General features: G+C 48.7%; 1 protein-coding gene across 3 annotated transcripts in view; it reads left to right on the top strand.

The window, feature by feature from the left end:
* LOC146363615 (glutamate receptor ionotropic, kainate 5-like) overlaps positions 1–24,320 on the top strand; it is a 210,903-nt gene that overhangs the window by 166,289 nt on the left and 20,294 nt on the right. For all 3 annotated transcript variants that reach the window (XM_084918751.1, XM_084918750.1, XM_084918752.1), the window contains 6 exons: positions 5,696–5,848; positions 7,981–8,085; positions 10,367–10,474; positions 10,557–10,760; positions 14,100–14,213; positions 23,092–23,201. In XM_084918751.1, coding sequence (XP_084774877.1) covers positions 5,696–5,848; positions 7,981–8,085; positions 10,367–10,474; positions 10,557–10,760; positions 14,100–14,213; positions 23,092–23,201 — 794 coding nt within the window. The remainder of the gene's footprint in view (positions 1–5,695; positions 5,849–7,980; positions 8,086–10,366; positions 10,475–10,556; positions 10,761–14,099; positions 14,214–23,091; positions 23,202–24,320) is intronic.

Here is a 24,320-nt window from a genome sequence, read left to right on the forward strand (position 1 = left end):
CCCATCTGAAATGACACAAAGTGAGATTTTACACCTGAAGTTTGTTTTCAGGACGAAGACAAACGGAAGCCCAAAGCAAATCATTGTCACTATGCTATACTTAAGTAGGACTGTACTTACGATTCATTTCTTGATTCATGAAATGAACTAACAGTTAATTAGGACACAAAGCAACGCACCGAGCAGCTCAGCAACACCAACAGACCTGAGAGACCACAGAGTCATTTATTTCACAGAGAACCTCTGGAGGAGGCTCACAGGTCTGCAACCAGGAAACGCCTTCATGGCTGGAAAGACAGGATTTACAATAGGAAGGCCGATCAGACTTAAAAGCATCTAAGACCTCGTTACCTGCAGTAACACCTCGTTACCTGCAGTAACCCCTCCTCACCTGCAGTAACACCTCGTTACCTGCAGTAACCCCTCCTTACCTGCAGTAACACCTCCTTACCTGCAGTAACACCTCGTTACCTGCAGTAACCCCTCCTTACCTGCAGTAACACCTCGTTACCTGCAGTAACCCCTCCTTACCTGCAGTAACACCTCCTTACCTGCAGTAACCCATCCTCACCTGCAGTAACCCATCCTCACCTGCAGTAACACCTCCTCACCTGCAGTAACCCCTCCTCACCTGCAGTAACACCTCCTTACCTGCAGTAACCCATCCTCACCTGCAGTAACACCTCCTTACCTGCAGTAACCCATCCTCACCTGCAGTAACACCTCCTTACCTGCAGTAACCCATCCTCACCTGCAGTAACACCTCCTTACCTGCAGTAACCCATCCTCACCTGCATTAACACCTCCTTACCTGCAGTAGCCCATCCTCACCTGCAGTAACACCTCCTTACCTGCAGTAACCCCTCCTTACCTGCAGTAACCCCTCCTTACCTGCAGTAACCCATCCTCACCTGCAGTAACACCTCCTTACCTGCAGTAACCCATCCTCACCTGCAGTAACACCTCGTTGCCTGCAGTAACCCATCCTTACCTGCAGTAACACCTCCTTACCTGCAGTAACACCTCCTTACCTGCAGTAACCCATCCTCACCTGCAGTAACACCTCCTTACCTGCAGTAGCCCATCCTCACCTGCAGTAACACCTCCTTACCTGCAGTAACCCCTCCTTACCTGCAGTAACCCCTCCTTACCTGCAGTAACCCATCCTCACCTGCAGTAACACCTCCTTACCTGCAGTAACCCATCCTCACCTGCAGTAACACCTCGTTGCCTGCAGTAACCCATCCTTACCTGCAGTAACACCTCCTCACCTGCAGTAACACCTCCTCACCTGCAGTAACACCTCCTTACCTGCAGTAACCCATCCTCACCTGCAGTAACACCTCCTTACCTGCAATAACCCATCCTCACCTGCAGTAACACCTCCTTACCTGCAGTAACCCCTCCTCACCTGCAGTAACCCCTCCTTACCTGCAGTAACACCTCCTTACCTGCAGTAACCCATCCTCACCTGCAGTAACACCTCCTTACCTGCAGTAACCCATCCTCACCTGCAGTAACACCTCCTTACCTGCAGTAACCCATCCTCACCTGCAGTAACACCTCCTTACCTGCAGTAACCCATCCTCACCTGCAGTAACACCTCCTTAGCTGCAGTAACATCTCGTTGCCTGCAGTAACCCCTCCTTACCTGCAGTAACCCCTCCTCACCTGCAGTAACACCTCCTTACCTGCAGTAACCCATCCTCACCTGCAGTAACACCTCCTTACCTGCAGTAACACCTCCTTACCTGCAGTAACATCTCGTTGCCTGCAGTAACCCCTCCTTACCTGCAGTAACCCCTCCTCACCTGCAGTAACATCTCGTTGCCTGCAGTAACCCCTCCTCACCTGCAGTAACACCTCCTTACCTGCAGTAACATCTCCTTACCTGCAGTAACCCCTCCTTACCTGCAGTAACACCTCGTTACCTGCAGTAACCCCTCCTCACCTGCAGTAACCCCTCCTCACCTGCAGTAACATCTCGTTACCTGCAGTAACCCCTCCTCACCTGCAGTAACACCTCGTTACCTGCAGTAACCCCTCCTCACCTGCAGTAACCCCTCCTCACCTGCAGTAACCCCTCCTCACCTGCAGTAACACCTCGTTACCTGCAGTAACCCCTCCTTACCTGCAGTAACCCCTCCTCACCTGCAGTAACACCTCCTCACCTGCAGTAACCCATCCTCACCTGCAGTAACACCTCCTTACCTGCAGTAACATCTCGTTGCCTGCAGTAACCCCTCCTTACCTGCAGTAACCCCTCCTTACCTGCAGTAACATCTCCTTACCTGCAGTAACCCCTCCTCACCTGCAGTAACATCTCGTTGCCTGCAGTAACCCCTCCTCACCTGCAGTAACACCTCCTTACCTGCAGTAACATCTCCTTACCTGCAGTAACCCCTCCTTACCTGCAGTAACCCCTCCTCACCTGCAGTAACATCTCGTTGCCTGCAGTAACATCTCGTTACCTGCAGTAACCCCTCCTCACCTGCAGTAACACCTCCTTACCTGCAGTAACACCTCCTCACCTGCAGTAACCCCTCCTTACCTGCAGTAACCCATCCTCACCTGCAGTAACATCTCCTTACCTGCAGTAACCCCTCCTCACCTGCAGTAACACCTCCTTACCTGCAGTAACCCATCCTCACCTGCAGTAACACCTCCTCACCTGCAGTAACACCTCCTTACCTGCAGTAACACCTCCTCACCTGCAGTAACATCTCGTTGCCTGCAGTAACCCCTCCTTACCTGCAGTAACCCCTCCTCACCTGCAGTAACATCTCGTTGCCTGCAGTAACCCCTCCTCACCTGCAGTAACATCTCCTTACCTGCAGTAACCCCTCCTTACCTGCAGTAACACCTCGTTACCTGCAGTAACCCCTCCTCACCTGCAGTAACATCTCGTTACCTGCAGTAACCCCTCCTCACCTGCAGTAACATCTCGTTACCTGCAGTAACCCCTCCTCACCTGCAGTAACACCTCGTTACCTGCAGTAACCCCTCCTCACCTGCAGTAACCCCTCCTTACCTGCAGTAACCCCTCCTCACCTGCAGTAACACCTCGTTACCTGCAGTAACCCCTCCTTACCTGCAGTAACCCCTCCTCACCTGCAGTAACACCTCCTTACCTGCAGTAACCCCTCCTTACCTGCAGTAACCCATCCTCACCTGCAGTAACACCTCCTTACCTGCAGTAACCCATCCTCACCTGCAGTAACACCTCCTTACCTGCAGTAACCCATCCTCACCTGCAGTAACACCTCCTTACCTGCAGTAACACCTCCTTACCTGCAGTAACATCTCGTTGCCTGCAGTAACCCCTCCTTACCTGCAGTAACCCCTCCTTACCTGCAGTAACATCTCCTTACCTGCAGTAACCCCTCCTCACCTGCAGTAACATCTCGTTGCCTGCAGTAACCCCTCCTCACCTGCAGTAACACCTCCTTACCTGCAGTAACATCTCCTTACCTGCAGTAACCCCTCCTTACCTGCAGTAACCCCTCCTCACCTGCAGTAACATCTCGTTGCCTGCAGTAACATCTCGTTACCTGCAGTAACCCCTCCTCACCTGCAGTAACACCTCCTTACCTGCAGTAACACCTCCTCACCTGCAGTAACCCCTCCTCACCTGCAGTAACCCCTCCTCACCTGCAGTAACACCTCGTTACCTGCAGTAACCCCTCCTCACCTGCAGTAACCCCTCCTCACCTGCAGTAACATCTCGTTACCTGCAGTAACCCCTCCTCACCTGCAGTAACATCTCGTTACCTGCAGTAACCCCTCCTCACCTGCAGTAACACCTCGTTACCTGCAGTAACCCCTCCTCACCTGCAGTAACCCCTCCTTACCTGCAGTAACCCCTCCTCACCTGCAGTAACCCCTCCTCACCTGCAGTAACACCTCGTTACCTGCAGTAACCCCTCCTCACCTGCAGTAACCCCTCCTTACCTGCAGTAACCCCTCCTCACCTGCAGTAACCCCTCCTCACCTGCAGTAACATCTCGTTACCTGCAGTAACCCCTCCTCACCTGCAGTAACACCTCGTTACCTGCAGTAACCCCTCCTCACCTGCAGTAACCCCTCCTCACCTGCAGTAACACCTCGTTACCTGCAGTAACCCCTCCTCACCTGCAGTAACCCCTCCTCACCTGCAGTAACACCTGGACTGAAAGCTGTACTTCAGTCACATCTGGAATCTTCGAGGATAGAGCCAAACTACAAATAATGAGTCCAAACACTTGTGTGAGAATCACTTGTGCCGGCATGTCGGTTACAGCCCGGTGTCTCCTCAGTAAAGTTATGGTCCATGTTGGAGGAGGCGGAGCAAACCTGGGACTGGGAGTCACCAGAACTCTTCACTCTTCCTGCCTCTGATTTCACTTCGTCTATCTGTCTCTCTTCAGTCTGTAATTAGTTATTGTCATCCAGCCCTGAAACTATCGACTCGGAGAGAACTCCAATCACACTCGGTCATACATCCGTCTTCTTTATCAGCCGCTGACAGACTGTGCCGCTCTGCCTCCGTACAATTTGTCTGATTCCCTCAGAGTGTCAGTTTGATTGACAACTGACCAAACAGACCAGAACGTCAGACTGTGATAGGATCACTGAGTCGATCGCTGAGCCCAGCGCTGAGAGCCGCTGATAGCAGGAGGGCTTTAATTTTCCTCTTCTTGCTATCAATACCCCGGCGTCTTCAGCTGTAGGAGCACCAACAAACACACAAACACAGCTTTTTATTCTTGTTTCTGGGAGTTTTGGTTTTATGCAGCTTTGTGGGCTGCAGTGGGGAATGTGGAGGAGAGCATGCTGAATGAACAGGACACATGCAGCAGATTGTTCTTGATGTTATTCTGATCTCAGCTTTTAAGCTCTTACCTTCACCCAGTACTCTTAATGGCTAATAGGAGTTCAATCACACTACAGCACTGTGCAAAAGTCTTAAGTCACCATTCATTTCTTTAGATTTTGCAGGAATCCTGGAGGTTCATTATAACATATGCAAACATACATGGAATAATAATAGGCAAGAACAGTTTGAATATTTGGTGTGAGCAGCTTCATCCTTCAGCTCAGTGTGAACTCTGAGGCTTCAGAGGCTTAACGGACAGAAACAAATGGTCAGGCAGCAGGACTGGACCGAAAGACGAACTTTGAAATACCGTCAGAAAGCTGAAGAACTGTTGCTCAAGAACATTTTGCTTTTTGGAAGCAAAATATCGGCAAGCAAGCTACCTGCTGAACGGCGTGATGTCAGAACTCTGTGACTCGTGTGCATCAGACAGATGCATTAAAACCAACAGAGTGCAGATGTACCGGCATCCTCCGTCATCACCCTTCTTCATTTACATGAATTCAGTTGGGTTATGGACAGTCCAGATCTGTGCACATCACTCATAGGGTTCAGATGTGAAACACATTAGGAAGATGCTCTCGTAGAGGCCGAGCTGCAGAGATCATTCACGAGTGTCGGACTGAGAGCGACACATTTGTGTCCGGCTGGGAGAAGCAGCTGACACTGGTTAGTCTCTCAGAGTAAAACGGCGCTGATGGAAGTCGTCGTATTTATTCCTCACAGAGACGGAAAAGTTCGAGCACACAGGCAGCTCCTCCACTGCGACATCAGAGCGCTCTGCTGTGTCAGTTATTGAACCCATTCATGCTTTAATGTTCTCACCCGTGTCTGTCTCAGCTGTCGTCAGCGCTGATGTTCGACGCCGTTCACGTGGTGGTGAGCGCCGTGCGAGAGCTGAACCGCAGTCAGGAGATCGGCGTGAAGCCGCTGAGCTGCACCTCCCCGCTCATCTGGCAGCACGGCACCAGCCTCATGAACTACCTGCGCATGGTAAACACACACAGACACACCTCACGCATTATCAGAGGAGGCCCACAGACATCTCACAGAAAGGCATTATGGGTAATGTAGGGATGAAGGGCTCACAGTTTACTGTCGTCTCAGCAGCAGCGAGCGCAGCTCTTCTTCTTCTGCTTCCATTCACTGAACAGGCCAAAGGATGGAAGTGCTAACAGCAGTGTTTCCAGTTTAAAAAGCTCACTGGAGGACGCTACCAGCCAGTACAGCAGCATGCTGGTTTCACCTCCGTGCTGGTGTAGGTTTCCATGCAGCCGTGTGGTCTCTGACATTTCAGCTTTTTAAAAGCTTTGAAAGCTGTTTTTTCCAAATAGGCAGGAACTCAGTAGAAGGCGTGAACTTGGCTGTAGGTGGGTGTGGATGCTGCTGGTATGAAACACATATTTCAGTGGAAACACTGGCAGGGATTTGAGCTCGCAGCAGGAGCGTTCAGCGCTGCAGCATTTAGAGGACTTGTTGACTTGTTGCAGAGCTGCACCCGTGGAAGGAGGCCTCCTCCCTCCTTCCTTCTTTCATTTTCATGTCCATTTGATTTATTCCTGTCTTCCTCTTCCCCCGTCTTTGTCTGTCTGCCACTTCTTGTTTTTTCCATCCTCTGAAGATGCCGCTCCCTCTCTCCATTTGTTTTGCTTGCTCTCCGAGCATCACTTCATCATCTCTGCACTGAGCCTGGCAGCAACCAGAGACCCCGCTCCCTCTCCCCGTCTCTCTCGCCACATTGTTTTTGGGATGTAATTCATCTTGAGTGGTGCGCACGCACACACACACAGATACACACACAGATACACGCACACACCCGTTCATAGTGTATGTGCACTCGATTACACAAAACTCACATAAACTAAGGAACAAAATGCACGCTTGGCTGCACATCTCTCACACTTATTTGCACATTCCTGCGAACACACACACACACACCAGCAGCAGCGTCACTGATCTGATGAACTCTGTCTTTCCTGTGTCTCAGTTTCTATTTCCAGTGTGTGTGTGAGCATGTATTGATATCTTTGTGGGGACCTAAATCCCAGTTCCCATGAGCTTAAAGGCGTGTTTGAGACTCAAAGTGTGGTTTTAGTGTCAGGGTTACATTTAGGTTATGGTGATGGTTAGGCTCGGGGTTCATTGATGGTTAAGGTTAGCAGCTTGGGAAAGCATTATGTCAATGAGATGTCCCACAAAGATATGAAAACGTGTGTGTGTCAGATTAAAGTGCAGCCTGTAATAAAGCTTCACGTTGAGCTGCTGTAAACATCTTTCCCAGATATTCTGCATCCTTAACGGGAACGCCAGCGTTTGTTGTTCCGTATAAAGATGCCGAGTGTCATCACGGCTGGTGAGCTAGCTGCTAACAAGTCTGTGCAGCTAAACCAGCTAACAGTTTACTGGAGAGAGAGTCCAGGGTGTGAATCTCTCTCACCCTCAGGTTAGCACTGACAGGATGGTTTGCAGTCACTCCATGCAAAGACTGTATATAAAAGATGACTGTAGCCTTGGGGTCTGAATAGTAAAGCTGATGTGGAAGTGCCGCTTGAGCAGCAGGAGGCAGCACTGGCTGTAAAAAGAAGTGTACGGCTCACTGATTTATGGCCTCCATAAGCGCCGTCCTAATGAGTCAACGAGCTCGTTTGCTAGTTTGAGGTCTTACTGAGTGCGGACATTAAGGTCCTCTTTCACTAAAACAGATGATAAAGCAGGTCATGCTTCAGGGTGGGGCACGTGGTTAATTTTCCCACCAGGAGAAACCGCACTGATGAGCTGAACTCAGTAGTAATTTCATCTCTTTAAACTTAAATTAGCCGCCCTTCCTCAGGGCGTGTTACCTCATGATGACACATGACCACTTTAGGTGCCCGTCACAAAGATGGTGACCTCAGCGGGTGATGTCACTGGAGCGTCATGCTGTTCTTTACATGTCGTTATCAATCAGGAAATAGATGTGTTTTTATTTTCCTTCTTATTCTTCAGATTGAAGCTGAGTAGAATTAAAAGTAGACTAACGTTTGTATTCCATCTACTGATATTATCTTATTATTACATTAATATAGCACAACGTTAGCTTTGCACCTAGCTAACCTGCTCTTTGGTGTTTGCCCGTGTGTCATCAGGTGGAGTACGATGGTCTGACGGGTCACATCGAGTTCAACAGCAAAGGCCAGAGAACCAATTACACCCTGAAGATCCTGGAGAAACACCCTGCAGGCCATAAAGAGGTCAGAGGTCAAATAGGGTCAAGTGGGGAGCTGACAGGAAAGAGATTAGGTCATCATTCAGCCGCAGAGATGTAAATTTGTGCCTTTAGATCAGGCGGGTGGATGAGCGTGGATGTTCTACGCAGTGACCTTAAAAGTCGTGCAGGATGCGCCGTCTGCTCCGCAGTAAACCCTTCTCTCATTCGTCGATAAAATCAATGCAAACCAATTTTTTCCTGAAGGCTCGGCGCGCATTTACAACCTCATACATATATTAAAAGGTTGCCGATCAATGGAGGTCAGCCCGGGGTCAGGTGGGCTCGTGTACCAGGGGTGAAGCTTCCCGTGAGAAGTAACGAGACAGCGTGTGATTTACGCTGCAGCTCAAACACAAGAGCGCGCTCGTGCTCCCCGGAGGATGAGCCGCTCCTTCGATAAGGTCGTTGCTTCAGGCTGCTCTGCTTCCTGCATCGAATCCAAATTGATTTTCATCCTGATAGATCTGCTGCTCTCGCTAACTCTGACCTGACCTCATTTACTCTGTGGCGTCTACTGAGGTCCAGATTCGTGGATTCTAGTCAAATCCATTTAAGTTTGCTTCACATTTGCAGGAGCCGAATGGATTCACACAGTTACCTCAGGACTGTGCTGCTGTTATAGTCGTTAAAAGAAGGCAGCGGGTTGGACATTATCCATATTTCTAGTTTAATCATGAAACAATCAAGTTATTCTTTGACACAGTTTGGTCCATAATCAGCTGGACACACACACGTTTGTAGTTTTGTCTCTGCACTGCACCACACTGGACTGAAATCAAACAAAAGTGCAGACTTTCAGCTGTAATTCGAGAGTCTGTGTTTGTGTTTTTAGCTTTTCACTGTAACTTTAAGAATGCGGTCCAGGAGGTCACCAGGCGGCAGTGAGGTCCAAAGGAAGGAAAGCACGAGCAGCTCGAAACACCTGAAAGACACCTGAGGTGCACGAGAACCACTGAAACACTGAGAAGCTCTAACTATCAGCTGAGCCTCGGGTGTGTTTGTTTGTGGAACCCAAGGAGCCAGAAATGGATGTCGATGTCAGACTTAACAGGATTGAGGATATCCCCGTTCCTGCAAATCAGAGTTGAGTTTAAAGCTGTCTGAAGCCTGAGCCGGTGCTTACACGGATTACTTATACTCTCCTCGCTGTTTCACTGCAACGGTTTGTATGAATATTCAGTGATATGAGCACACTTCCCCTTTAATGCAACCTTACGCTTGTGTAGCTTCAGGTTCAGGTATCAAAGCAGCCTCATCCAGGTGGGCTTCCCAGACTAGGCCAGGATACTGTGTGCTTGCAGCAGGAGCAGCGTTGGAATGAAACGCTGCACGGCTCTTTAGTATTAATGTCATGGTGGAAATCCTGCGTGATGACCCTCAGCAAATGGTTTTCAGGGGTAAACAAAGCAAAGGCAAAGAAACGGCAGTAAGATAGATGAGACGTGCTGGACGTGAATTAAAGCCGAGAGGACGGAGGCGTGCGGATGGAGACGGGAGTGGTGCCCGCTCTCCATCAGCCAGTCCTCTGGGTGACAGCTCGTCTCCTCACAGCTAAAACATGCACAGCAGCGGGCGAGAGGTCGGCTAAGGTCGGGAGTTTGGGAGATGGGATAGGATTGGCGTGAGGTCAGCGTGTAGGTGTTTACAAGCTTATTTAACCCAGAGGACGAGGTGGGAGGAGCCAGATCCTCCTCTATTGATCCCAGCATTGATCCTGCAGCAGCAGCAGCGTTCAGCTCCCTCCTCCTCGTGTTTTATTATCCCAGACTGGTTTTTAATCCTTCCTCTCTGGGTCGTCTTTGTCATCTAACTCGACTGTTATGGAGACGTAACAGACGTGTGCGCACTCGCAGGTTCGTCTCTGACAGTGTTCGACCGCAAACGCCATCGACTAATCCGTGTGTCGCGATTTATTTGTTTTCAAAGTGGAGCCGACTGTAAGAGAAAAGTCGTCTGCAGGCTTGAACAAATGGAAACTGGAGCAGTGGATTCTGTAACGTTAACCAACTGTCACGCGGCCTGTGACCTTTAACCTACGGTGCTTATGCAACATCTCCTGACTTGATAGAAAGAAAAAAGCCTAAAAGCAGACAGACACGCTGGTGATGTCATCAGACTAATGGAGGCCCAGTCTTTGGAAGACTTTTTCTGGTCTGAACTTTGACCCTGACAGAAAAATCACGTTTTCCACCTTAGAAACACTTTTCCTCCCGTCCTCAGTCTCTTTGGTTCTGCTTCTAACTCCTCTGTCGCCCCTCCTTTAGATTGGCATTTGGTACTCCAACAACACGCTGGCCATGAACTCCACCTCCCTGGACCTCAACGCATCAGAGACGCTGGCCAACAAGTCGCTCGTTGTCACCACAATACTGGTGAGCCTTTCACATCTGATTGTGACAAAGCGTCTGTGGTTGGTGGACCTGCTGCTCTGAGCCGCCTCTTCCTCTCTGACAGGAAAACCCTTACGTGATGCGCAAGTCCAACTACCAGGAGTACCAGGGCAACGATCAGTATGAGGGCTTCTGCGTGGACATGCTGCGGGAGCTGGCGGACATCCTGAAGTTCTCCTTTAAGATTAAGCTGGTGGACGACGGGCTGTACGGAGCGCCAGAGCCCAACGGCAGCTGGACCGGCATGGTGGGGGAGCTCATCAACAGGGTGAGAGAAGGAGGAGGAGCTTAAATTACATACAAGCTTCAGCCTTAAAATCACTTTGTTCCAAGAATTTAAATCAAATAGTGCTGAGGATGAAAACCAACACACTGTAAAGCTGTTATTTACTTTGTGTGTTCATTCAAAAATGAGCAGCGATGAACGGTCTTTACTGCCAGTGTTGGGGAGGATACATGTACCAGCATTACGTATTACACACACAAAATATGAGTAACTGTTACAGTTACTGCTTAAATAGGTGGTAATTAGAATACAGTTAGAATACAGCAGTGCACGGGCAGGAATACAGCTCTTAATTGGAATTTCATTTCATTTAAAGAAGAAAGCGTGCAATGCAAACTCTGTTTGTCAGCAACCAGGCTGCTCTCAGCGTCAAAAGACTCCAACCCAAAGAAACATCTGGAAGTACGTTTTTTTTAACGTTAGCCTACTGCAAATAGCTTGTTTTAGTTGTGCTAGCTACCTGGGTTATGTGCCCCTTCAGTATCTTCAATGTACTATTGCTGTGTGATTTATTACTATTACTGAAGGCAGCGTTACAACCTGCTAGCTCATCATGTTTGGTTCTGAAAGCAGACAGAAAACATATCACTGATACAGAAATAGTTTTCTATTCGAGATCGCTGCAAAAAGTGCAGCCTTACCTAATGTCCACCTACTGTTACTCATTTATATTCAGATTTAAACATCTAGTTGCTTTTGCTTTCAGAACCAAACATGATTATCTGCAGCTAGCAGGTTGTTAATGCTAACCATCAAGGCTAACCGTCTATGAACTAACCTCAGCTAACGCCAGCTAACCATGTTAGCTTGGTGTTGAGTAACCTTCAGTAATAATAATAAATCACACAGCAATAGTACATTCATGTAGTTGTAAAAAGCATAATAATATATTAAGTAATCGAAAGTATTCAGAATACGTTACTGTCATTGAGTAACGTAACAGAATACGTTACAGAATACATTTTGGGGCATGTAATCTGTAATCTGTAGTGGACATTTTAAAAGTAACCTTCCCAACACTGATTACTACAGACCAGCAGACTCAGTACACCACTCAGTCTGTGATCATTTCAAACTTCAAGCATTTAAAAGCGTCACAGTCCAGATGTTCTCCAGCTGCAGAGCAGTGCTGCATGTAGAACATCTGCAGCTGGAGATCATCTGGTTCAAGTGACAGCAGCACATCGTGCCAACACACACACACACACACACACACACACACACACGCCAAAATATTAAAAATCACAAATGCTTCATCTCTCTCTCTGTTGCTCTTTAACTCAGGTTAAACCCTCCCACCGCACACGCGCGCGCACACACACACACACACACACACACACACACACAGACAAGCGCACACAGGAGTCTGATGAAAATGGGTGAAATTCGTTTAACAAGTGTCTACTCGTTAATCAATTAAGTGTTAATTAAGGAGCAGGAGGTGTCTGGGGTCCAGATAAACGCTCCTGCATGGATCCACTCTGTTGACTCAAAGTGTAATGAGATTATCTTTCACCCGCCAAGGTGAACGCTACTGCAAACAAAGAAACTTCCACCAACAGGAAACGCGAGTGCTCACGTTTGCATTGACAACAGATTCAATGAGATTTAAGGCTTTTGAATAAATGTGGGCTCGTGCACCCGCGGACGATCCGCCCTCTGCACACGCTGACAGACTGCACACAGGTAACTTCTGTCTGTAGTTCTGTGCATTAAGTCTCAGTGTTAAAATGTCTGCCTCTCCTCCCCATCAACACTCTGCAGGCCTCCAAATCACTACTGTAGTCTCACATCCCACTTTATTAGGTACACCTACAGACTGTAATGTTTGATTCCTCACCGCCTCACACCGACACAGGGGAGGGGAAATTTTGTAAGCATCCTTTCACGTTTAGCCGTCTAAATTTAAGAGTCTCAGCTTGAAACGGGACCGTCTCAGCCCGCGGAACCCCCCGCCGAGAACAAAAGCTCTATCTGGCATTCTGAGCGTCCTGCCCTCCCCCCGGGGAGCCGCTGTTAACTTGTAATGCATTCAGCGGCTGCTGCAGCCTCAACAATGACTTCTGTACAATAAGAAATCAATATTTCATTAAAAGCTGCAGAATCTCTGCACAGGCACTTCAAACATTTGGAACAAAGCTGTGCCTTTAATTGCAGCTTCGAGAGAGAGACGGCGTTCTAACCGCCGAGGCATCAGTAAGGCGTGGCGGGGACGGTCATCGGCACCACAGGAGCTCAAATCTACCACCAGGGGGCAGTGCTTTAACTGCTGGGATTTTTTTCAACTTCCCCAGAGGTTTCTCAGGGCGGGACGTCACTCTGAGTCCGACGGCGTTCCCAAGTGTCGCGCCCAGATTAAAAAATCCCACAAAAACAGCCACAGTGACTCACTGCGCCACCTAGTGTTCAAAGCTGGTATTACGTAAGTTCAGGTCGAAGCTTTAAAGCTTTTAAACTATTGGACACGCTGAAACTGAAAACAGTGAGCCTGACCTGCAGAGCCACCACAGAAATGATGGACTGCAGAGATCAGAGCAGTGCTGCAGGAACACCAGAATGAACTGTGGTTACTCAGAGGGCGATTTAAAAACTGAGGCAGAAACAGTAATTACGATGAGCCGAAGTAACCAGAGTGCAGCCTGAAAGACTGAATGCGGGTTTGTGGCTGAATGATGCGTCTAACAGCAGGAGATGAGCTGTGAGGAGGGACTGTGTGATGATGAAACTCGGCACCGATCACAGAGACTATCATTAGAGACAAACATTATTCCCCCACAGTGTTTCTGCTTAATGCAAAACTGTTGAACATGAATAGGATTCAGTGGAAGTCGTTGAGCTCATTAGTGAATAAATGAGGAGCCATTAGAGCAGAATAACAGAGGAGAGCTCCCGCTGTGCAGCCTCAACTCTTCCTCGCCGTGTTTCTGTTCACCAACACCTGAAATCATCCATCGTGTCTGCTCTTCTGTCACACCCTCCATCCTTCTGACCTCTGCTGGGGTCGCATCTGATTTCCTCTCAGACCTGCGCTGAGCTCCTCCTCCTCCTCTCTTTGATGTTAATTTCATTTCTTTCCTTCTCACTTGTTTTTCTCACGCTCCACCTGTCGATCTGAAAGCGCCTCACCTCCTCCCTCCGTCTCCTCCACCATCTAATTCTCTGTCTCATTTGCTCGTTTAATCCTTGGTCCTCTTCTTCCTCTGTATCTCACTATTGAGAGCACGCCGGCGTCCGTCCCTCCCTGTCGGTGTCAGAGGTCGTGCCTACAGTGATATTTGTGCGTGTTGCTAATCCGCTCTGTCTGTTTGTGTCTCGGAGCAGAAAGCGGACCTGGCGGTGGCCGGCTTCACCATCACGTCGGAGAGAGAGAAGGTGATCGATTTCTCCAAACCCTTCATGACTCTGGGGATCAGCATCCTGTACCGGGTTCATCTGGTAAACTCGCCTTCGCTCTTCTATTCTTGACATCAATCACAAACTGAATGCACGACGAGGGCTGAACGAGATTTAATAAGACGTTTCACTTGTTCTTCACAGACGTGGAGCGTGAGCACAGACATCAGAGACTGGTTGTTTCTTCTGATGCTGGTCACACTGGTTCAAGCGTGAATACCTGAGATGTGTCAGAACAGCCAAATCACAGTTTTTACGCCACATTTTTCCACAGAGCGGTTTGTGTCACTGCTTCAAACCAAGAAACCTCCCAAATAAAGCAAAACATGTCAGAGTACAGAGAGAGCGTGTACACGTGACGTGAGGAGTCAGTGGGGCGGTGCGATGCCGGGGGGAGGCACGTGTGACCCCGGGGAACATGCTTTTTATGCCAGAGTAGAATAAAGTGTAATTGCACGTCCACTACAGTAGGTGGCAGGGTTGTTATGAAGTGCAGCAAACAAACCTGAAAAAGAAATGGAAAAATATTTAACAGCAACGAAAAGAGACGGAGATAACGGGACAAACGAAAGTGTCCTGAAAGCAAAGACGAGGAAATGTGCCGACGCTGGCTTCACTGTGACTTTGTAGGTTAAAGTGTTTCATATATATGAGAAGGGCTGAGTTTGAGTTTTTGAGTCGTTAATGTTGCTGATCAATTGCATTTATTCGTTTAATTTTATTTTCAGAATCAAGTCGGTCAAAAGAAAATGTTTACAGTTTCAATAAGGATTCATTTTTTTAACGAATCCTTGCTCGGGCGCCTCAGAGCAAGGCGCCCGAGTAAGGTCGCTGACCTGGCAGCTCGTCCCGGGTTGATAGACATCCGCGCTACCTATAAATGTGCTACAGTAGGACGTTTTGTCAGAACTCCAGCCCGACAGGTCAATCAGCAACCTGCTGACCAATGAGATGAGTCGCACCTTCAGTCGCTAACCTCACTTGAACTGCAGCTCTCTCTGCGTAGCAGGCACTGGACCCTGTGCTCTCCCCCTCAGTGCAGCATATGAAATAATAAAACACCCGCAGCACCTGTAAGGCTCATAAAAAATGCATCGCAGCACAGCACAGTGGAGCTGTCAGCACCGCAGGCTTCAAATAAGCAGACAACAGGTTTAATAAGACGTTCCAGCAGAGCTAGCTGAGTTAGCTGCACAGACCCAGACTGAGGAAGCCGCTCAGCGTCGTACTGCAGAGCAGAGAAACCCCACCTCTGTGTGGAGAACAGAGGAAGACTCAGTCTTCCTGTTAAAGTTTAACTTCTTTCTGTCCGCATGTGCTTCTCCTGATGGAGTCTCGACCTCGCTGTGAGTCGCAGTCAACTCTACGTGTTTGTGGAGGATTCTCGTGGGATCTTTGATATTAAAATATCAGGTTCAGTATGAACAGTCGGGTTTGCTCAGAGCGCATGAAGCCTTCCTTTTACCAAGAACAAGAACAGCAGCTACATGGGCGGAGCTACTGGAGGTCCTAATAAATGAAACTGAAGAGGCACAGGTGCAAATGTTTAACACCAGCACAAGCGTGTCTCATTCTGGGCACGGCTGTGATGGCTGTCTGTGAGACAGAACGTATCAAAGCCATGTGCGATGCAGCGTCTGTCCGGATGCAGGTGTTAGTGTCATGTTCCCGGCGTCTGCGGCTCACACAGCATGGAGAAAGGCCCATTGTTGAAACTGTGCTCATTACTTGGCACGCTGTGAGATCACCTGCCTCACCGCCGAGCTTGAACCGAGAGCTTGGATTGGTTACCCCTCCTGTACCTGCAGCAGGTGGAAACACAGCGAGCTGGTGCACACGTGCTAGAACATCATCACATCACCGACGCCAGGATGTAAATGAGGTCATAGCTCCAGTTTAACGTGTGCAGGCCCTGAAGGTTCAGACGAAATAACAGCTGACCCTTCAGGGAGGCGTGCGTGCTCAGATCCATCGGGTGAATATTAATGGAGGCGCCGTCAAAGCGCCGCGGGCGGTTTGCTTTCGTCCAAAGAAGAGTTTTTTAGACGATGTTAAAGGTCCGTTTATTTCCAGGCGCCGTCTGTGGACTCGCACAAACTTTTACAAATTGAACAGCCGAGCGTTTGCACCTGTTGACACTTCCTGTCTCGCCGCGGCTCCGTCCGCCTGATGATTGGATGGATTCAGACACGGCAGTGAGGCTCTGCTGCTGGAGGCGGCGACGGCTCGGGTCACTCAGTCAAACTGAGTTTGGGACCGAGCGACTGCAAATATTCCTGCGACCAGAGAGATGGCGCAGGAAGAGGAAGAGCTGGGGGAGCAGATAAAAGCCGAGCCGGGGACACAGATGGAGGGCATGTTTCTTCTCCTCCTGTGATTCAGTTTGGGGGAGAAGGTGACGCCAGCTGCTGCTTGAAAAATATGAGTTTTTCAGCCTCTGAGGGAGGATCGGTGGCTCTGCTTCCCTGACTGGAATCTAAAGCAGCGCCTTCACTTCCTGCGAGTCTGACAGAAACCTGCTCAGGTTGTAGATTTTTGGGTGAACCTCAGTCTCAGGGGTTAGGACGCTTTCAGGGACGATTATCACTATTGTTATTAATTATTATTGAGTTCTCTGAGGGTTGTGTAGGAGGCGGAGGAGCGAGGGCCATGTTTCCTGTTTTAGAGTCGTTGTTAGTTCGATGTATTTCAGTCCTGTGAGAAATATGAACGCAGGAGGACAAGCAGAAAGTCTAAAAGGGCAGGTTAACCCTCTGAAGCCCACGCGTCCAAATCACATGACCAATGTAGCAGCGAGACGCAGCCAAGTGTTGATTGGTCACGGTGTCCACGCTCACTACACTGAAGTGTTTCGGACACGTGATGATGTGCTGCTGTTGAACTATGGAAACCATGTTTTCGATCCTCTCAGCTCTGCAACGAAGCGTCCGAGCATGTTCGGGTGTGTTTCGGTCAGCCATGTTTTTAGCGGCCTGTTTTCCTGTGCATGACATCAGCTTTGTGGCATGCAAGAGTGCACATGAAGCACGCTGATCCGCAAAGCATGCATGGCTCAGAGGCACAGCGGCAGCAGTCAGGCCTGCGTGAGCAGCTCGAGTGTGAGAACTGTCAAACATTTATTCGTCTTTATCATGAAATCCTCCTCGTGTGTCTCTCCTGATGGAGCTCCTGCCCTTTAGGGTCGTGTCCAAATTCATGGGCTGCATCCTCCTGAGGCCGCATTTGTAGACCGATTACGTCACAGCGACGCGCCGAAGGCTGTCCAAATTCGTAGACTCCTCCGAATGCAGCCGACAAATGCGTCCTCCTTTTCCCCGAATTTGAAGGATGGGTCGGGTGTGTCCTTCGTGGCCCACCATATCCCAGAATTCATAGCGCGGCCCAGCCAAACTCCAGTTTCCAACAATGGCGGCCGCTACTAAGTTTTGAAATTACTCATACTAATCTTTCTGGGTCACAAAATAAACTTTTAACATATTTTCAGGCGAGAAAGTAGCTGTGTAAACATCAAATATCTGCTCGGTTTATCAAGATATCGCATATTTGCAAAAGTGCTTCGACGTTTTCGGAGACGTCTGCTACCCACCAGCTCGATAGCTAGCCGGGAGCTCGAGGGTTACTGATGCGGCCGAGAACGGCACAACTCCCGGCACACCATTTTCAGATCACCGCGGACTTTCGCTGCTCGGGTTAAACGTAATATATAAGTCACTTAGACAACCTAAAAATGTTATTGTTGGGCTTTTTTCAGTGTTTTGTTTGTTCATGTGTAAATCGGTTTGGCTGAGATTAAAGTTATTCGATTAGATTAGATAAAATCAAACTTTATTAATCCCCCGGGTGGGTTCCTCCTTGGTTTTTACACAGCTGACTAAACGTCAAACAGAAAACAGATTAAACAGAAGTATGAGACAGTCGAGAATTTACGCCAGTGTCCCGTTCTATTTTAGATAGCAAGGAGCAGACGGCCGAGTTTATTAAACTCCACCGAGACAGCGGTGACGCTAATCTGAAGGCTAGACCGTCCAATTTCACGGCCGTTTACTTCCGGCCTACCCGACCTTCTGAGGACCCGGCCCACGTAGACCGCGAAGGCCGGGTCCTCAGGAGGATGCAGCCCATGAATTTGGACACGACCAACTGTACCTCTGCGGCTCATTAGCATTCACCTCCACCGTCTGTCCTCCATGTTTGACCCGGTCCGCTGTGAGAGCTTCGGTGTATCGACTCTACGATCAGTCAGCTGTTTAATGTGTGCAAGGCGAGGCCGAGCTCGCGCTTCTTAAGTGTTTATTTAAGGATTAAGTTGAGCGAGAGCACATTTCTGCTCACGGCCTGCAGGCGTGATTTAGGCTCTCACAGCGCCGGGCTGACGGGCAGATCCATCGCCTCGATCGGGAGGGGAACTCCGCCCTCCCGCTCCAGTGTGGAGTGGAGAATGTGAACCGAGACGCCGTGAATTTATCCCGCTAACACCAGGCGTCTGTTATCGAGTGCAGCGGTGCTGATAGATCAGCCATCAGGCCGTGCTACACACTCACAGGCTGGTTTATTGAGCTGAGGGGGCGTTCCCTGAAACGCTGCCTTGTCGTGTTGGTGCTGTTTGATTGAACTTGTGCAGGGCGAACATATTTTAGTCGTCGCAGAGCAGAGAAGGTGATCCCGGGCCTGCTGCTGAGATTTGAATCTTGCAGCTGCGTCTTCCTCTCTTTGTTTCCTATTTGAGTTCATTGACCTTAGTTTTGATTGGGGGGCTTTGCTGTTCGTTGTGCTTCACATTTTTTGTGCTGGATTTTGTATCCTTGTTTGCTTTGTTTGGGCTCATTTGTTCCCTTCACTGTTCCCTTGTGTTGGCGTTTGAGTTTACACCGATTTCTTCAACAGCGTAACAGGCGATGTTTAGCCGACTGTCTACAACATCAGTGCACGATGTGAGTACGTCTGTGTGAGCACATGTCGGTGTGCAAACTCACACAAGCCAACGGGAATTAAATCTCAGAAGTCCCGAAGCAACTGAATACACAATCCAATCGTGTCTGCAGGCGTCAACAGCTTTGTGCTTTGTAAACACACACACACTCATAGCTGCGTGCGTGTAAATAGCTCGCGAGCACACTTGAAGATGGTAATCTGTTTAATTGCTCAAGCTGTTGACTTGTGCACACACATTAGAGAAGAAGAGCCGTCGTGTTTACCCCTGCTCTCCCCCCCAGCGCTGAACACTGCAAATTTATGTCTGCTGCTGCTCCCAACTCATTAGTGCTCGATATATTATCACTGCCCTGCTCTCTGAATCTGAGGCACAGCGTTTCACTGCGATCGTGTGACGTCGTCGCTGAGGAGACGCCGGCTGATTGCGAGGAGAGGAAGCGGCGTCGTTAATATTAGAGCTGCTAGCGGCACACGGCTCTAAATACAGACACCTGTAAAACAAGACAAGTGGAAATACAGCACGATAACAAGCTTCAAGTTAAACTTGTATCTCCTCAGTCTGGATGGTCTCATGTCCTCCTCGTGCTGACACATCAGCCCTGTCTCCATGGGTCTCAGCCAGGTTTAGCGCAGGCTAAAGTTCCTAAAAGTTCCTGTCACTCACATTTATTCAGGGTCAGAGGTTAGATTTCTTTTATTTGTGCATGTGGTGAATTGCACCATGGCTTTGCGTGTTCCTGCATAAGCTCGACTCACTTTTGAAGCATCTCGATTTTCAGAGCCAACAGGGGGGCAGATTTGCTAATGCTAGCTAGCGCTGTGACTGTGTAGGTCAGGGGTCGGCAACCCTGGGCACGCGCTCCACAGCTGGCACTCGAAGGGTTACTGATGGCACGACCATAGCTGGACTGGCCGATGTGATTTCTTGTTTTTGTGGGTCGATGATTTTTGTTTGTTTTTTTGTAACGGTATAAACAATGAGAGGTGGCGGGTTGTCCAGATGCTGTCAGATGTGTAAAAATAACTCAGCTGTTTGGTGGTGGCTGTGGTGGAGCTTCCACAGAGGCAACAGGTGGATGAGAGAAGGGGAGGCAGGAGGAGGAGAGACCCGAGGCGGCCGCCGGTCCGACTGTCAGGTGAACTGAACTTCAGGTAAGAAGTTATGAGCTGCAGTCTGGGTCAGATATAAACCAAGTTTAGGGGGAGTTTATTTTCGTTGTGCTGACTTTTTACTGTCAGTTACAATAACTCGTACTGATGGAGTTTATACAGCTGGGTGGTGCTATGATGTTACTGATAGTGAACTTTATTTTATTCATAAGGTTAGTTCTTAGAGTTGCCAACGGCTCCTTAAAAAGACGGAATCGTCTCGTATTCAGAGACAATATTACGCGTTTGGTGTTGAGCTGAGAAGAGAAGCAGTTTGTCCCGGACTTCAGCTACAACGAAAAAGACACAAAGGTGGAGTTTTTCTGCGTCTTTGCTGCACAGCTGCCTCTTCTCCTCTCATTCTCTCCCCTCTCTCTCCTGTTTCTACTTCAATCATGAAACTGATCAATGATCAGCTGATCGTCTCTCTTGTTTGTTTATCGCCCACTTTGCGCCAGAGAGAGGAAACCAGCAGATGTCGCGCTAAACAACAGCAGCATGTTTAAGCTTGATCAGCTGTTGTTAGAATTTATTTAATATTACTTTCTAGTATCAGCTGATGTTTGCTGGAGCCACAGCTGTAAAGCTGCTGGTCATGATGTCGGTTTGGATATGTGGTGAGAGGGAAACATGAAGATGAAACCAGGAGATGTCCTTACTGAATCATCAGAGCTGAACAGGTGATGGAGGAACAGGTTTACCTTTTAGGTGACATGAATGAGTTGAAGTTATGAACTGTTTCTGAGAGACAAATAACACCAGGATCCTTTTCTAAGTAGCTGACAGCTGGTAACTGTGCAGGGGCGGGTCTAGCAAAGTGTTGCCAGGGGGGCAGGTAGGGCATTAACAGGGAGAGGGGGGCACTTTTAATAAATAATTTTCTACATCTTACAACCAAAGTTTTTATCTGACGTAAAATGTATAGAAATCATACATATACCAACAAGACTGTACATCACTGTCACAACAGCGTTTGTTTACATTGTTGTGAGGAGACCATAAATAGCATTTGTATTTTCTGTTGTACAGTTCATTTGCTGTTATGGATAAAAAGTCTTTTTTTGTTTCAAAATAGCTGATTACTATTCGCTGACAGCTGCCAACATCTGCGAACACATATAAGTGTGTAGCTGTTCATATAGAGCGTTATTGCATTTATTGCTAATGCAATCATACGGCACATTGACTTCTGAGGAAATTTTAGACAGCACTCATCATCAAAAAGGTTGCCGACCCCTGGTGTAGGTGGATCGTAGACATGGTAACGGCCAGGTAACACTTGAGACTGTAAGTCGCTGTCACGAGAGCACACCTGCATGTTTGCACGTGTACACGTTCCACACTTATTTCCACCATGGGTCTTCTTGTCGATGAAAGTGGTCCCTCACTATAACGGCTTCGCTGGTTCGCAGATTTTTTTTGTGCAATTTTGCTTTTTTTTTTTTTTTTTTTTTTTTACAGCACATTGTGTTCTGCGTCCTGATTGGCTGTAGACCATTGTCAATCAATCTCATGCCGTGTCTCCTGTACAGTACAGAGTGCGTTCAGCTTGTCAAATATACATCAATCTTAGACCCTAGCAGTGTGACTCTGAAGTGCTGTATGTGTGTAAGTTTCCTCCCAAAGAAACGCAACAATGTTTGGTTTCATCCTATAATACTGGACTTATTTTTCTACAAAGGTTTGAACTTTGAGAGTTTAAACAAGAGAGGAAAGTGAAAACGTTCATGCCTGTCTGAGTGTATAAAGCATGTCGTGACGGGTTTTACAGCCTTAAAACATCCATAATAACTGTAAAAAATAAAGTTGGCTACTTCATGGGTTTCACCTATCGCGGATTATTTTTAGAACATAACTCCCGCGATAAACGAGCGACCGCTGCATATTGATGGATAGCGCGGGGCCGGCACTGTGTCCTCACATCGAGAAAGTCGTGGGTTTGAATCCGCCCGGGTACTCGGGCTTGCTCCCACAGTGGGGTTAGCCTAATTAGCTGCCTGCCTGTGTTAGCCCTGTGACAGACCGGAGACCTGTCCAGGTGTTCTCTGCCCCTCGCCCCCCTGTGTGTTGGGTTAGGCTCCACCCCCTCGACCCTGTGCTGAATAAGCAAGACGGGATTCTTCTTATTGTCCAACCAACCAGAGCTACGCTGTATACCAAAAACAGCTCCCGTAGGAACATTTTCTTTCAGTCGCCTGAGTGAAGCCGCTGTCACCTGCTCTTCTGGCCGGGATGTTTGATAGAGTCTGAGCCACATCACACGATCATTTCAGCTCTGCCAGCATCATGAGCTGTTTCTGAAATGAGCCAGACTGGACAAAAATCAGAGCCTGGATAGAGTCCCTCTATTACAGCTCCAGTCATCTGCTTTAATTGAGTCCAATCTGGGAGTTCCTGCTCCCCTCACTGCCAAATCCTTTTTCCAGCAGATGGGGGGTGATGGAGGCATCGCAGACAGCAGGCCATGTGATGAAGCGGGTCGACGGGCGGCGTCTCATCAGGGAGCGCTGGCTGACGCTCGTTAGCGCTTGAAAAGCTCGTCAGTGTAATTTTGTGTTCTGTGTTGTTTTTGTTGTGTTGTTGGAATTGCAGGTTCAAAGTGAACGGGCGCTTTTTGTTCCAGCAGTGTCATTTTCCAAAATGCACAGCTGTCAGTGTGAAAGTGTTTCAGAGTGTGCTGTGATTGGCAGACGGTCATTATCACAACTCGCCGTCGCCATCCACGGCAGGAAGCTGTACCCTACCCTTTACAGACTGTAGATGAAGCACGAGAGCAGGCGGAGACCCGACGTTCCCGGTCAGGAATGCCGTGGTCATGTGATCTGTGTGTGTGTTTCAGGGTCGTAAGCCGGGCTACTTCTCCTTCCTGGACCCGTTCTCTCCGGCTGTCTGGCTCTTCATGCTTTTGGCTTACCTCGCCGTCAGCTGCGTCCTCTTCCTCGCAGCCAGGTAAGACACCTGTCTGTGCGTCAGCGTCCTAATTTTACCTGCAGCATGTGTCTGCGTTTCAGGAACAGTTTTCTAAGATGGGCCATAAATCGCTGACGCGCTCTGCACGCCATCCAGGACTTTGTATCGAAACTTTATTTACAGTCACAGCTTCAGACGCTCAGCCCTGTTTGAGCTGACAGAGACAAACCAAGCATTCAGTCACAGCACACGTAAAAGTCATTTTATCATAAAGTCGTGATTTGATGATGTCATCGTCTGCTTAGCGATGACATCATAACGAGCTGCACTTCAGAGTAAAAGCATGAAGAGAACAGCTTTAATCTGTATTAACTGTAATATGTGAGCAGAGAGTAGGAGGGGCACGCCTCTTCATCTGCTCCGTAACACAAATATTCAATCAGCCAATCACGTGGCAGCGCTCAGGGCGTTCATGCAGGTAGACACGGTGACGATGACCTCAGATCATCTCTGGTTTCTGATCTCAGTCCAGCAGAGCAGCTCTGGAGGAATGTGTGATGATGTCATGATGATGTCATGTCAACATGGACCAAAATCAGGGAAAAAGGGGGTCTAATCAGCACAGGTTAGGTGTACCTAATGAAGTGTCTGGTGTCATTATTTCTGCCTGGGCTGATTTACAGTCTTCGCCTCACCTTGTGCAGGTGAGAGGCGAGTCAAAGCCGCGTCACGCAGCAGGAAGCGTGGAAGTGACCAACCCGGCGTAACCGGAGGGTGTCCCGTTTCTGTTGGAAGATCGACATAGAGTAAAAATATGATGTAACATTAATGGAACCAGAACGTGTGCTATTGTGTGCTCGTCTGTGCATGTGGCGGCCTGACGGCCTTCACGAGCCACGTTCCTCTCCCTCGCTCTGCCTCTGTAATTTCACTGTGCGCACAAATGCCAGAATGACTCCACGCAACAGTCGTGCGCTCCAGCTGAGCGTCTGAACACAGTCATCACGTCTTTTCCTTTCAGGTGTCGAGCGTGACGTTCGTCTCTCTCGCCTTTTTTCTTTTGTTTTCTCACCGCATCGCTTTGACAGAGCAGAGCCGTCCCGCCGCGTAGGTTTAAGAGCTCCATAAGTGCAGGCGGCTGACCGTGAAATGTTAGCC

The sequence above is a fragment of the Perissodus microlepis genome, chromosome 22 (assembly GCF_051167445.1).
Source record: "Perissodus microlepis isolate ML-2025 ecotype Zambia chromosome 22, ASM5116744v1, whole genome shotgun sequence".
Classification (NCBI taxonomy): domain Eukaryota; kingdom Metazoa; phylum Chordata; class Actinopteri; order Cichliformes; family Cichlidae; genus Perissodus; species Perissodus microlepis.